Source organism: Malania oleifera, chromosome 12 (assembly GCF_029873635.1).
Source record: "Malania oleifera isolate guangnan ecotype guangnan chromosome 12, ASM2987363v1, whole genome shotgun sequence".
NCBI lineage: Eukaryota > Viridiplantae > Streptophyta > Magnoliopsida > Santalales > Ximeniaceae > Malania > Malania oleifera.
In genome coordinates this window covers 66,879,250-66,895,484 of record NC_080428.1, presented here as the reverse complement: position 1 = coordinate 66,895,484, position 16,235 = coordinate 66,879,250, and the positions used below count along the sequence as shown (strand labels likewise).

The 16,235-nt window shown below is 37.4% G+C and overlaps 1 protein-coding gene across 2 annotated transcripts; it reads right to left on the bottom strand.

The window, feature by feature from the left end:
- Positions 1-14,513, bottom strand: LOC131145170 (uncharacterized). 2 transcript variants are annotated; one of them, XM_058094288.1, is made up of 6 exons: positions 14,154-14,513; positions 13,643-13,738; positions 13,319-13,537; positions 1,290-1,386; positions 704-766; positions 1-597 (listed from the first exon to the last, which is right to left on the bottom strand). In XM_058094288.1, the coding sequence occupies exons 1-6, from the start codon at positions 14,454-14,456 to the stop codon at positions 404-406; spliced, it is 972 nt and encodes a 323-aa protein (XP_057950271.1). In that variant the 5' UTR covers positions 14,457-14,513; the 3' UTR covers positions 1-403. The 2 variants fall into 2 exon arrangements, with proteins under 2 accessions (XP_057950271.1, XP_057950272.1); XM_058094289.1 differs by having other exon boundaries at positions 1-766; positions 1,187-1,386; positions 14,154-14,484.
- Between the last annotated feature and the right edge of the window lie 1,722 nt (positions 14,514-16,235).

Here is a 16,235-nt window from a genome sequence, read left to right as displayed (position 1 = left end):
TGACGTGAAGGAAAACTCCATATAAATTCCATCTGAATGTGACGTGAACAAATATGATTACAAGGGACATGTCATGGATGACTGTCATCCCCTATGTACAGGGCCATCAATTTAAGAGTACACTCTAATCCTGTCTTTTGCAAGCCTGCTAAAACTATATCCTGGAAACAAAACCAAGCGCACCAGCCCCAAGTTCTTAGGACAGGAAGGAAGCTGTGACTCCATCATTGGTATCCAATGAAATAATCAAAATAGAGCCCCAAGTCATACCCCGTAACTCCACCAGTGATAGAACCTGCTCATGATCTTGAGCTGTCCCCCAAGTTGTTTATACCAATCAAAGAAACAAAATGTGTGAAACAGAGTAATGTTTTGGAATTGGCAATCTTGCTTCACTGCTGTATTACTTGCAAGCCATTCCATACAAATGAGGGTTTACAAAAAAGGCACTAGACAAGAAAGCCATGTCCATGTCAAGGCCTGAAAAATGGGCTTCGGATATGATCTTTCCTGTATCCCTGGTGAGGTGACACCCATCAGCAATTGTCCGTTGCAGAGGGTCAAGAACGTTCTGTAAGACTCTGAGCAATGTGCCATCTGCAGCAGAACAAGTAGAACAAAGAACATCCACCAATTCAGCAGGAACTTGGTTTCGACCATGTTTTTCTGTCTAATAAATGATAAGGGACTATTCACCCAATACCTTTTGCAGCAACATGTTCCACAAACAGGTAAATCCCACCAGGTCTAAGAACCCTCTTCACCTCTGAGTACAATTGGAAAAGATGGATTTAAGAAGAACGAATATAAAGCTTTTAAATTACCAACAGGATATGCTGGATTAAAAATGGCTAGCTCAGTGCAATCAGATTGTGTTGCATTCATAATTGAAGTAGCAACGATTAGCTCAGGATCTGCTGGAAGCTACAAAGCTAGCCACTTTGCGGCCCTGTTTGAGTTTGGGCATATTGGAGAAGTTTATGTCCGTATATAGGCAACCATCTCTAAAGACTAATTTGGAAGCAAAAAAGTGACACCAAGACCATAACATTTTTACCTTGGTAATCTGCTTCATATTAAGTCATTTTGGGGGATTAGACATTATTTCAATTATTTATTATGATCTGCAGTGGCACTCTATTTTCTCTATTAAGTTTAATCTTGAAGATGAATATGTGCCTACTACCTCAACTCATATGACAATCCTTGCTCCTCGCTAACTCTGATTTTCCCAAACAGCCATAGCTGACAATGACCCAAGAAAACGAAAGCACCAGAGACTTTTATACCTTTCAGTGTCATATCAACATCTTTAACAGAACATAAGACAAGTGTTCCAACAACTGCATCAACAGAAGCATCACTCAATGGCAAAGCCTCCCCAACCTGGATAAAAAAAATGTTGATATCTAGAGAAGATCAATATTTTCAATTGACATAAAAACATCTAGAACAACAAGTATATATGTTTTATTAAAAAAAAAATTAAAAACCACAATCCGTACCCAATAGAAAAATATATTAATATTTGTAAAAATATGAAATTACTATTTTGCCCTAAATTATGAGATTTGCGCCCACATAGAACTTGATTGAGAACAATTACGAATTAATTGTAAACTATCTTAAGTTTGCACCCATGCAAGATGTTCAATTAGCAATGCACGCACCCACAAGTGTCCATAGAGACATATGACAGTGTCTATCTATTAATCTGCGTCTTGGGACGTTCTAGAGAATATTGGCTTGGTGGGCTCGAATCACTTTCATTAAGGAAAGTCCCAACTCTTTTAGCCTTTTCCTCCACTGCCCTCTCTCTCTCTCTCTCTCCAGGCATCCGCCCCTTGTCAATTGTGACATGCGTTCCTTTTTCTTTTCTCACTCTAACCATGTCCATTTGACAATGATATGTCATTTTCTCATTAGTTGGGACCTAACATGGCATTCTCCTATTGGGGGATGACAACCCTCCTTCCCTCCCTCCCTCCCTAGCATCTACCATCCTATTAGGGGATAAAAACCACACATTTGACTCTGCCAACAAATATTGTATGCATGTGTGTGGGTGCGCGCACACGAGAAATCCCCCTTATCCTTTTGATTTCATATAGTTCAAGGAATCCCTCCAACCATCAAAACTCATTCACTTGCCATCATTCACACTAACCTTTGATTCCCTCTTAAACTAACAAATCCCTCCAACCATTAAAACCCCTTTAACTACCACCATTCACACTCAAACTCATTAGGGATCCCACCTCCCCCCTTCTTTTCATCAAAAATCCCCCTTTTATCTTTGGATTCCTTCTACCTCAAGGAATCCCTTCACCTACCCCCACTCTCTCTTGAGCTCCTCAAGGATTGCTTAATTCTCCCCTCTGAGCCCTTTCTAGAACTTCCATTACTTGCATATAATTCAGACTCTCCTCCCCTTTCAAGAATCCCCTTCATATGTCGATGACTCTAATAGAGAGAGTGAGATTGTGTGGGGTAATGACTAAGAGAAAGCTAGATACTTAACAAAAGCTTCCAACACTCAATCTACCCAAGATATTGAGAGTGGGGTGGACTTGGACGAAGGGCCCTCATGAGGTATTGGATGCAATATAGGAGTGTTTCAACGTATGAAGCTGAAGAAATGGTTAGGGCAAGTGCATTAGCATTGTTGTTGTAGGATTGGTGTTATCCCAAGTAGGGGGCTGAATTGATTATTTAAAAAATTTAGGTCAGACTATTTAACCGATTCACAATCTTTATCAAATTTGAATTTAAAGCATGTGCAACAATCACAACAATATAAATATAACCATACACGTGAGGAAATTTAAAGAGAGTAGGGATAGAGAAAATGACACCGTGATTTACAAGGTTCAGCTATACCCGCCTACGTCCTTGCCTCCAGACAACCACTTGAGGATTTCCACTATCTTGCTCCTTTCAACCAGGGTAGAGCTACCACTACAATCCGCTTCTTCACAAGGCGAAGCTACCTTTACAACCCTCTTTCACTCGGGAAGAGATACTCGTAATCCCTCCTTGTAGGCGGAGATACCTCTCCAAGCGATATACCCTCGCTTGGCAAGGTTCAAACCCGAACCGCAAAATAACGAATGGAAATAAAAGTTTTGTGTACAATGGATGCTCCTTCAAGAGCTGATAAGTACAAATAAAAAAACTTTTCTAATGCACTCTCAAATGATATGAATGAAGCTCAATAGAGTTGGAAATGATTTGCTCAAATAGACTTTTGAAATGATCAAGAGAAGTGAGCTTTGATGTGAGAAAAGTGAATATAAAATAAACTCAACAATTCAAGAGTATTTCAAGATAGATCAAAAGTTTTTCTCCAAATGTGTTTTCAAAAAATAAGAGTAGGAGAACTTGAGAATGATGTAAAAATGTGTTTCAATAATGCTCAAGAATCAAAAGATGTTGAAGGATGCTCTCAAGACAATCAAAAGTGATTCAAAAGTATTCTCCAAATGTTTTGGCCTTGTATTTATAGGCAAAAGCAAGATATGACCGTTATGTGACCGTTGGGCCTTTAAAATAATATTATATTTCAAAAATTTGGCCCTTTTTTTGGCTTTATTTGCAAAACCCGAGAGTTCCGGTCAACTAAATTGAGGTTTGGTCGACCGACCCAGAGGTGATTTTCCTTTTTAGCATCATCCGGTTAACTGGGCCCATGATCCGGTCTACCGAATTATACATTGAAGAACTTCGATCGACTAGGCTATACATCCGGTCAACTAAACCCCTTATAAAAGTGAGTACCAGCCATTTTCAAGTTCAAACTCATTTCAAACCTTTTGAATTAGTTTATCATTTTTAATAAAAAGGTTTTCCATGAAAACTTAAGTTCCTAAGGTCAATCTATGGTCATTAGTGAGCTTCACATCAGATCAATGAGATATGCATATACAATTGAAACTTAAATGCATTACAACTGAAAAATAGACGTTTTCAAGCTTTGCTCTTCAATTTGCCATGGAATGTACCAAGTGATATGCTAAATTGAGTGCATCATGGCTTCCATTTTGCATCGTTCATTTGTGCTTTCTGAAACTTAATCCTGTTCATATACTCAATACACAAATGAGATGATGTAATTTGCCATTATCAAAATGGGATAGGACTCAAAAAGTCAACACTTGTGGGAGAACAAGGTCCATCCCCTGCCATCAACTCCAATGAGTGGGTACTTTTGGACTCTGGACTACCATAGCTACGGATAATTATCAAACTTCAAAGCTCAAGTGCTAAGTGTGCAAAACCTCCAAGCTCTCAAAAGGTTTTGCATTAACACAATGTTTAGTTCATGGCATAGAATTGAAGTAGGAAAGATATTGAAGTGGAAAAGAATTAACACAAGAATGGAACTACTGTTGGGATGTGATAACTCCATTTGATTAGTCACACGGAATGACTGTCCAAATAATAATTTTGATTAGTTGCAATGGAATGAAAAATGAGTCATTTTCCAAAAAGGCCCCTAATGCAAAACTATTTAATCGCTTAATCATTCAAGTATATCTTCAACTCAACCTTATTTTTTTGAAAGTTTCTGCATTTTTTGAGATTTTAATATTTATATATTTTTAAAATGTAATAATAATAATAATAATAATAATAATAATAATAATAATAATAATGATGATGATGATGATGATGATGATAACAATAATTATCATAAGAAAGATATAATACTTCTGTTTTTTTTTTTTTTTTTCGGTTATCCTTCAAAAATGATAACAACAACAACAACGACAGCAAAAACAACACCAATAATAACATATTATTTTTATTTTTACTATATGTTATTGTTGTCGTCATCGTTGTTGTAGTTGTGATTACTAATGTTGTTGTTGTTGTTGTTGTTGTTGTTGTGAGGGTTATAATTGTCCTTTGAAAAAGAGAATCAACTCATTAAGAATAGAACTATAATTCCTACACAATGTTTTAAAAGGCAAAGCGTTCTAACCCTTAAGAGGTGAGGCATAAGCCTTAGGTAGCGTAAGAATTTTAAGAATTTTATTTTTAGAAAATAAAAATGTAAATAAATTAATTATATTTTCAAAATTAAGAAAAAATTAAGAAAATCACAAATACAATGTAAAAAAAAAATCAAATATAGTTTGCAAACTACTTGTTGGCTATTCAAAAATTGCTAATGTGAATTCATTACATAATCACGACAAGAGATAGCTATAACATTACAATGTTCAAATTGTTTCCAAGATCTAAGATACAAGCAAGCTCAATTATTTAGGAAAGGTTGAGGTTCAAGGGTATTAGAAATCAACTCATGTTATGACATTGCTTTAATATGAACACAAAGTTAAAATTCTCTAGCCAAATCTAACTTGAGAATCTCGCACCCAAAATGCGTAAGCCTCAATTGAAAAGGTGCAAAAGGCGTGCTTTGTGCACAAATGCATAAGCCTCAGCATGTTAGCCTTTTGGTATTTCAAATTAAGCCTCAAGGCATTTAGGCATGCCTTGCCTTGAGGCAAGCCTCAATTGAGCCTCTCAAAACATTATTTCTACATGTAAAAGGCATAATCAAAATTCCGTTGAATCGGGAATTAGCATTCTAATCGGAATAGGATTCCAACATTAGAATGGGAATCAAGGAATCAGGTCTGAATTTCAATTCCACTCAAACACTAATTCTACAAACCAAAGGCAGTGTAACTTCCTTCAAAATCGAGTATGACCCATCAAATCATAAATATGTGTGTTTTTTTATTAAAAATACAATCGTACAATATTCTTTGCAAGATGTAAAGCCTTACCCAATATCTTTTTGTCCGAACGTCTAAAGGTTTCTTTCATTGGAAAATGCAAAAGGCACGATGGTAGAGGTTCATTAGGGTGTTTGTCAGGAAAATTAGGGAAGGAGACTATACCATCCTCTAGTCAACCGCCAGCCCCTTGATCACTTGACATGGCCCAAGGCATGCGGACCATTAGGCCATTTGCCAATACAGTCTGTCATGGGCTATCTACTAGGTTTCCAATAATAAGCTATGTTGCACTTGACAACCCCAGATGCCTTGATGAAGGCTCAACATGTTAGAGATGAACATGGGTGGGGCCATGGTCACTAATTTTGGCTACATTGCAAGATGTGTGAGTGGTTAACCTAGTTGCTTGTCGAATGCATCAAATGTCATGTGGCTATACACCCACGTGGGAGGTGACACGATTGAAGTGAATCCATGCATAATATAGAAATTTGACTTGTAGACCATGTGCTCTATCAAAACAAGGGCAGCAGGATAGTTTGCAATTTTATGTTAAGGGTTGACATGCATTCCCTTGCTTGAGGAATTTCCTAGGGCTTCAACATCTGCAAATACTCTAACCATGCAATAGCAATTAAAAGGGTTAGTGCCTTGTTGGCACATGCTCGCTCATAGCATCTAGCATAGCCTAGGCAGCTGGGGTTGTCAAGTGCAAGCCCTTTGATAGTTGGGGGTGTGTGTTATATTGACATTTAGCATGCCTTAAAAATCGAGAAATTCATGTGTGGGTGTTCTTGCAAGTGGTACACTGTGTTCCCTTTGTCTTAATGAAAGAGTAAAGGTCTGTAAATTGCATGCTCGTGTAGTTGTGTGCATATTGTATTATCCCTTTACTTGCAAGATAATAAACAAGCGAGTTTGATTGTTGGAAATTGGATAAACCAAGTGGGACTTGGTGCCATCGCAATGGGGGAAAATTCATGGGTAATAGTGACCCTATGACACCTACCATGGCCAAGGACACTTCTCAACTTCAAAGCTCATATAGTAAGTGTGCAAAACCTCTAAGATTGTAATTTCATTGGAAAATTCATGGATAATAGTGACCACACCTACCATGGCCAAGGACGCTTCTCAACTTCGAAGCTCATATAGTAAGTGTGCAAAACCTCTAGGGGGCATTCGGATGCTTGATAGGAAAGTCAATGTGTTGAGAATTCCAAGAGTTTCTTCACATTGGAAACATAGAGTGGAGAATGGGTGCTTATATGCATGGTTGGGCTCAAGACCCAATAAGCTTAAACTTTTGGGCCAAGTTTGTGTTCAACCATTTATATAAAGCCCAAGCAAAACTCTCCTAGTGCTAACAAGCATTATCAGAGTTGATCGTTCGCATCTTTGGGCTAGCAACATTATGAATTCCAGGTGTAAAACTAATTCTCCTAACGTACTAACAGTTAGAGGACCAAAGGGCATGACCAAGACCAATGAGGATCGTCTTGGTCTGGAAAATGGATCCAAATAGGATCAAGATGTGAAAAAAGGATTGATTGGAAGACATGTGGAATGGAATCCAAAGCATGTAAGGCGCAAGGGCAAGGCCCACTTGAGCAACTATTGGAGGATTAAGTTTGCTCCTCTGAGGGAGACAGTTTTTACTTAAGGGGGAGAGTTTGAATAGGCTCTAGTGCTCATGCATGTGTTTCACGGATATAGACACGTGAAAGAGGAATTATCATGAGTGGACTCTCATGATTGAGTAACGGCTCCTAGTTGGTTGTATGACACTAACTGATCAAGAACGGCTTTCGTTGAAGGGGGAGTCGTTAAGAATTCCACTTGGGAGTGTGTCATTGTGTCCCACATTAGAAAAATAGAGTGGATGATGGGTACTTATATACATTGTTGGGCCTAAGACTAAATAGGCTTAACCTTTTAAGTCAAGTTGGTGCTCACCCATCTATATTAAGCCTGTGTAAAGACTCTCCCAGTGTTAACATTAGGGAATAAGGAGACTCTCCTAGCAATTTCTAGATATTAGCTATCATTGGCCAACCATGGAAAAGGATTCTTTTAGCTATTCTTGCCAACTTTATAGTAATGTCATCCATACTTCACTTGTTGGACTCCACAATGATTCCATGTCCCTTTCGCAAGTGGGGATTTGATTTGATAGGACTTATAAATCCGCAATCTAAAAGACATAAATGAATCTTGGCCACCATACAATGCTTTGCCAAGTGGGTGGAGGCTACAACACTAAAGAATATGACAAGACATGTATTGGCAAATTTTGTCAAGGAGCGCATCATTTGTACATTTGGAATTCCAAAGCTCATCCTCTACCACAATGGCACCCTTTCATTAACTCAAGAATCATAAAACTCTAAACTCATTATGATGTCAATCATGTGAAGTCCACTCCTTATTACCCCAAAGCGGTGTTTGGCTAGTGGGATCCTTTAGGATTCCCAAAAAAATATAATACCTATGCACCCCCATTGCCACATTTGTTTTAGACCTGCAAAGGGACATGGCGATAATTTCACATTCCTTAAGAATGAAGATTCCCACAAGCATTGTCACGGTCCGACTATTTTTACACCCTTGTGATGGGTCGTGTGGCGCTAGCTAAGGTACTCTTGCTTAACTAGCCAACCTATCGTTTACCAACATTCATCCACGAAATACTTTCATTAGTATTCATTCAAATAGCAGCGGAAACAATAATCAATTCATGAAAGTCGTGGCAAGCAAGCAGTAAACATTGAAGCAAACGCAATTCATTAACAACACCTTTGTTGACATTGTGTGCTTAGTGAGGGAGGCAAATAGGCTAAACAGTTGACAAAAGCTAGTGAGTTTTACAATGACTAATGAACACTCACCCTCCCCTAAATAGGTTTTTATGTAATTATTATCTTGACACTAGGAAACATCAAAGTGACCGAGGAGTCATACTGCCTTATTTGGCATACAAAGACACTACTAGCAAAAAATAACCCTACATTAGTATTTACATGATGGAAACCCATCCCAAACACACGAGAGAAGCGGTCACAGGCAAGCATAATGCCCTAAACAAGCTTAGCTCGTGACACATTAGTATGTTACGTTTTTTTGAGATTATACTGTCCCTATTATTTTGGATGGTCAAACATAAATACTACTAGTATCATCACACACTATTATGATATTTATAATAATAAATTACAATAATATTTAATATATAAAATATATAATTATCATGATATAATATAGCATTAAATTATATCATAATAAATTGTGTTTTGATTATGCATGTTTGTTAGTATATTCACAAAACGATATGATAATGAGCTTTAACTCATAATATATTAGTCATGTGGTATTATGGTATCTAAAATAATAGACTATCATATTACTAAAAATATAAAGTAATATTATATAATTTTTTATTAATGTAATTTTGATTTTTGTTTGTTTTTGGACAATTAACATGAGGTACATTCATGAGACCTTTTCCCTTTATAATATCTCTCCCCCATTTCCTCCTTACACTCGTCACTCCTTACACTTGTCGCTTCTTACACTCATAACTAGTCGCTATGGTGGGTGTAGACCATCATTGGAAGGGCGTGGCAGAAGAATCAAAGGTTTTGACTAGTTAGAGTGGGAAAGGTGAGTTTTTATTTGTGCTTGATCATAATACGACAACAACAACAACAAGCCTTAAGTCGCACTAGGTGGGGTCAGCTACATGAATCCTTTTTCGCCAATTCACCTAATCAATAGCATTTTCCTCTATTAGATTAAGGGCTATTAAATACTTCCTCACTACCTCATTCCAAGTTATTTTAAGCTTATCCTTACCCTTTTTCATGCCAAAAATAATAACTAATTCACTCTTCCTCGTAGGTGTTCTACTAGGTCTGTGTTTCAAATGCTTGAATTATCTGAGCCGCCCCTCCCTTATCTTGCCTACAACCAGCGTTATGCGTAAATTATTGCGTATATGTTTGTTCCTTAGTTGATAGTAATATTAATCTTAATTGATGAGAAAGATTATCTTCATCATTGGTGAAGTAGTTCTCAAAGGTATGTCATCAGCATTTGGAAGTTTGCTACTAGGATACAAAGCATGCAAATTGGTAGCATCATGTATTAGTTGATGATTCAATCAATGATGGTGGGAAAATACATGGAGTTAGGATTGGGATGGAAAGGCAAGCATTTTTTTTACTTTTTGTTCCCAACAGATATAAAGGATATAGAATGATAGATGGCTGGGATCTTTTTAGGATTTTAGTGCAAAGATGGTTCATAGTAAACGTGAGGGGCTACAAAAATTCGTGAGGCAAGGTTCTCAAGGCTAAAGCAACAAGATTTGTGATCACTATGGGGGTGTGATGCACATCATGATGCCTGGTTGTGCATCATCAATTGTTAATCCTCCATTCTTTGAGGGAATTGCAAACAATTTAGATGTTCCTTTAGAGGATCATGGAGAAGATGGAGTGGAATGGGCTAGGTTGTGTGAAGAATGGGGCCTGCAAATCCAAAAGGAATGGTGTGGGTTCGGAGTGGGTTAGAGCAGGTTCTTAATATTACATTTCATATGGGCCAGATCTTGGGCAGTCATATGTTAGATCTAGAAAATATAAATGGGCTTGATTTAGTTAGCCCGTCACTTATAGGGCTAAAAGCACATGCAGAATATTGCTTCCTCTAGTATTCAAGCACATAATATGACTTAGACACTCAAGGATTTGGGCCTAAATATAGCTTAAGTAACATTTAGCTCTTCTAAAAGATTGTGCAATCAGTGGAGGCCTGGTTCCTCAAGGCTTGCTCGTATGTTGCTCTTGTATTATTAAGCCCAAAAGGCATGATTATGTAGCGGAAAACCAAACTAGAGTTCTAAATGCAATATTATTTGCATCCTCTAGAACCATCTTAATTTGACTGTACCACTCAAACCACCCATGAAGGAGAACATCTTGCGTCCAATGGTTGCAACTACCAAGATATCAATATTAGGAAGTGGGAAATCACCCTTGTGACAAGCCTTGTTGATGTCCTTAAAGCCCACACACACTTGAATTTGATCATTATTTCATCTTGACAAAAACTATTTTCGTATGTTCACCAATCGCATCGGGCATTGCACTAGCTTGATGAATCCAACTCCAAGAAGCTTATCAACCTCCACCATAATATGCAGAATACATTGTGGGACTACTTGACTAGCTTACTCCCCAAACTGACTTCCAATCTATGCAACCCTAGCTTCACATCAAAGCACCAAATCTCCTCATAAGTTCAAAAAAATAAATTCCAATACTAATTAAAATCCCAATAAGGTTGGCGCTAAAATTCCTTTTTACAAAAAAAATGAACCTTAAGATCCAACATCCTTTGATATATTGAAACTCCTCTACATCGAGATTTCGGTTAATCTCGTAATGTCTCGAGGGCAAGAGTTAGGTCTTGGATTGCAGGCGCTTCAAAAGGAATAAGTTCATTCTTTAGGGCCTTTGGCAGATTTGAGACTCGAGACTTCCAGAGAAATCCACTCCAAGCCCCCTACTCCTTCACAATTGATAAACCTTTCTGCCATTTAAATGTGTGTGCGATTCAATCTTCACCTCTTCAAGCTTCTCACTTTCTTGGAGATTAGAATTTCCACAAGATCTCACAAAAGAAGACTTTTGTTAGGCCATTCCTTGCATTGGTTGGCTCCCGATTCCTAAAAGAGTCAACTTCAATAAAGTTGGTCCTCCCTAGGGCTAACTCCCACCAAGCTAGTTCTCATGAGGGTTATAGGTAAGTCGTACACGGCATGTGATTATCATGTCCCTTGGAACTACGAGGACAAATATAGTCATTTTTCACACTTGGAGGAGGGGCTACGGCATTCCATTAAAGTTTTAAAAATGATGTGAGTGTGGGAATTGGTGGCTACCACTTGATTAAGTATTTTAGTATTTGGAGAACAAAAACAAAACACCTTCTCTTCAAAACGCACATTTGCATCATCTTGGCAATGCATGCAGAAAAATCCCAAGATTCTTGGTGCTTGGCTCGATGATCACCTCCACCTCATTCTTGAATCTTGATATCTTGGGTTGGTTGACTATTGGAAGCTTCTACCTAAATACCAAACTTTCTCTTACCTTGCATAATCATAATAGGTCCAATAGGTCACCAAAATCTAAAGTGGGTTCTAAAGGGGAGGAGAGGCTATGTTCTATGTGAGTAATGGTTGTTGCTAAGAGGGATCTTTGTTGAAGCATGATTAAGTGTTTTTATAGGATATTAGGATGGGCAAATGAGTGTCAACTATCATCCTCCAATAGAAAAATGGCACGCCACATCTCGACCAATGAGAAAGTGAGAAGTTGTTAGTCCAATATATGACAACATATGGTTCGGATGAGTGACAAGAGAAAGGAACACAAGTCACAAACAACACATGGAATACGCTTGAGCAGCCTAGGAAAGGCTAAGGGCGTTGGGACCCCCTCAACTAACCTAACTCAAGCCCATCAATTTACAGCTCTTTAAACCATCCTAGGTCTAGAATTGGAAGATAGGCCTCGCCACTTGTCTCCATGAATAATCCCAAATGTGGAAACCTCTTGCAATGATGCAAATATATAATGGATACGACTTGCCACTTGTCTCCATGACTAATCCCAAATGTAGTAACCTCTTGCAATGATGCAAATACATAATAGTTGGCGATTAACTTGTAATTATGCACATGAAAATTCAATGTGGATCAATTTCGTATACATGCATAGGCTTCACTAGTTCCTTGTTTTAAATACAAAATTTCCCTATTTATTGAGTTACCCATTATGACTAAACCCTCAAACACCAAATTTGATTTAGTACAATATAAATATCATCTCATTACAATTGTTTCCCACCATGTTGATTTTTCAGCAACCACGGAAAATTGTGATTCATAGTATTACTAAAAAGAATAAGTGCGGTGATTGAAAAAACACTAACAAATCATGAAAAAAATAAACAAAAAAAGGTACAAATGTACAATAATATACCTTTTCCTTGCTAGGAGGATAGGATGAAGAGGATAAAGGGATAAAAACTATAAACAATGTCAATGCATAGCAAGTCAATGATATGAACCTGGCTTTAGGCCATATGGTCCATCTCCTCATCCTCCTTTGTGTAGATGGGGGCACAAGTCCCCTTGTGGACACTTTGTTGAGCCTTTGAGCATTTGCATATATTGTTGTGTATATTGGGAGTGGTTGATTGATATCTTGGGGGTGGTTGGGTGTGGTTACAAGTTTTCCTTTGTTGGGGCCTCGTATAGGTGTGTGCCTCATGTAGGCTTTCAAATAAATAAATAATTATCTGCGCCTCCCCTCCCTAAATCAACATTCTAGTGGCTTGGTATAATTGTACCAAGACAGTAGATAAGTTCTTTGTCATAGGTGTAGTTAAGCTGATAATATAATACTACAACTGGACCAATCTCTCCATAATTTCTTAGCCCACAATCTGATATGTTATTTTATCTAGGGATTAATGTGTGTGGTGTGAATAAGACATACCGATTGTATAAATTTAAAATTTGTCAAGGGCAAGCCCACATCCGCTGCCGATGCCAGTGCATATTTCTCCATCTTTTTGTTTGGATCTATGCCAATAACATGGACACCCGTATCACCGGCATAGTACTTGAGATTAGGACCCGTCCCAATGCCAATCTCCAAAACATTTTCAACCTTTCCCCTCAAAGTAGCAAAGAGCTGCGACTTGTAGCCTGCAATCTTTCCAAAGAAAGAACACCGCATATAAATTCATCCAACGAGTATGAAAAACTGTCCAAGTAAGCAAACACCAAAACTTCATTGATACTAGAAATAGCTGCTAACCTCTGCCTCATAAGATTTCATGCCATTGTTCAAAACCGACGCATAAAACTCCTCATACCAATCCGGTCTTGGAGGGTGAACCTTGTTCAACATGGCCTGTGTATATAGATAGCACTAATAAATTTCAGGCAATCACATGCAAAAGCAAAACGTTTCCACATTTATTCTGAATCTTGATACACTATATACACGTTCATATGATCACCATCAACAAACTCATCAGCTATAAATGACGCAGAAACTCAAGTCATTTCCATTTGGGTAACTAGCTTCATGTGAAGGGTTTACATGATACCTGAATTCGAAGCAGAACTGTGCTGCTTGGCTTAAACCTAAACGCAGTCACGTTTTATGGCATTAGTTTGAAACACGACAGATATGGTTTCAGAAGTAACCAGGTTGAATTCATTCTCCAGTTCTATCATGTACCCTTTTGAACTCAAACACAAGCAAATCAAATAAGGCCTCGAATGAGCGTAAGAGAGATATAAGCAGAAAATGGCGGGTTTACCGTATAATCAGAGCCTAAATCGGAAGCATTGGAAGCAAAATTGGGAAAAAGGGTTGTCACCACCGCCTCAAGTAAACGTCTTCTTCCGGTGGAACAGAGTGGGCAGGCGCAGTGCGACTGTAGCTCGGGCGGGGAAGATTGGGAGTGGCTCTCCTTCTGTTTTCGGGAGAAACCCCGTAACTCGGACCGCGCGTTGACATAAGCACGAGGTGTGATTACAGAGCGCGAGGTTTTACTGGGAGAGCAGCGACGCTTCCTGGCGCGGGGGACGACTGAAGTCAGAGGAGACGAGTTCAGTATCATGGTGTCTTCTCCGCTTATGTTTAATGGGCACCGGATTTTGTTGAAACTTGAATCGGTTCATTCTATACTTTCTTATTAGAACTTGAATTTAAAAGTTATAAATTTAATTTTATTGATGTTTGAGTTTTGTTGTTTGGCTTCTAAATTTACAAATTGATTATAATGGAAAAAAATATCAATTTATAACAACTTTAAATTTTTTTAATTGAATCTAACAATTCAATTTGATTAATCATTGGATATCGGTCAAATATCAATAAACTATTTAAAATGATTTGATTTCAATTCACATTTTTAATAGAATTGAACTTTTGATTCAAAGTGTATGGTCTAATTGATTTGCACAACCATACTAATCAAAGGAAAAGGCGTTAAGTCTTTCCATGAGAGAATTACATCACCATGTTTTGCAATCACAAAATTAATAATCAGCAAATCAACTAAAAATAGAAGAGTTAAGTCTAACATTAGGATGAAATGCATAGTCACTTTTTTAAGATTTTGAATATTATTTGCAAAAAAATCTGTAGTACCTTTGTTGGATTTTCCTTCTATGTGGAGGATGACCTACATATATAAATAATTCTCTTAGAAGTTTTGGTCAATGCCCAAGTAGAATTCATGTCCGAGTGAAAAATGAAAAGCCTTTGTGTTTAGTGGTATCCCACTTGTTGTCTTGGAATAGAGTAGTTATTTATTAGTTAAGTGTGACTTTCTTTGGAAGATGATGGGTCATCTTTTGAATAGTAAATGAACACTTCTTTGGGAAGCTATTGCGGTAGAAAAAGAGAGTTTCGTGCATTCCTGGGATAGCCAAGAAAGAGTGAAGGAAAGAAGAAAATAATTTGCTAAAATTTCAGGATCGAAGGTGCCTACGCAGTCAACTTATTTTTAACGATCGAATGGTGATTTCTCATCTGATTGAGCTAAAATTTTGACAAGTTGTCCATAACTCATTCTTCTTCATCCTGGTCGGTCTAATTGTCATTTGGAGATTTGTAGCTTAGGTTTCACGGCTTGGACATCAGCCCCTGTATAGATGAGGCTTCTTCATTTCTCATTCAAGTTTGATTACACCTTGGTGTTGGCTCATATTATTTTTCTATGTCAATAATTTGTGATTCTTGATGATTATCGTTGATGTATGTCTCTAGTTTTAACTAGGAAAGACCTATTGTAACCTATTATTTTGAAATAGTGGAAGATTGGCTGTGAACTTGGGTCCCGTGATTTTTTCCTTAACATTAAAGTGTTTTCCACATAAATCTTGATATTCTTTTGGTAAATTTTATCTGTTTGGCTATTATGTATTTCTATTTTTAAATAATAAATTATTCTACTTAGTGTTGATCGAACTTAAGAAAAATTTATTTTTAGGTCATTGTGTTTTAAAAATCACCTCCATAACCCACCTCTTCCCCAACATCCTTATCCTCTAGGAATGATAAATAGAAAAAGCCCACGATAATTTTGCCATGACATCTTTGATTGAGTTGCCAATACTAGATAAACAATTAATTTGTATCCTTCCAACACAAATCAGAATTCTAAATTTCCACATTTTATAATACCATTTGATCTACCTAGGTTTAGTTTGGTTCTTGTGTGACTTTTTAAAAGGATATTATAAAAAGAAATTGATAGAAAAGAGCTTTTTGATATTATTTTAAAATGTTTGGCCCCTCATGAAATAAGAGTTACTAAAAAGAAAAAAAAAAATGACTTTGAGTGTTTGGTAAAAAAATTGTAAGGTGCTTAAAAGTATATAAAAGGACTAAG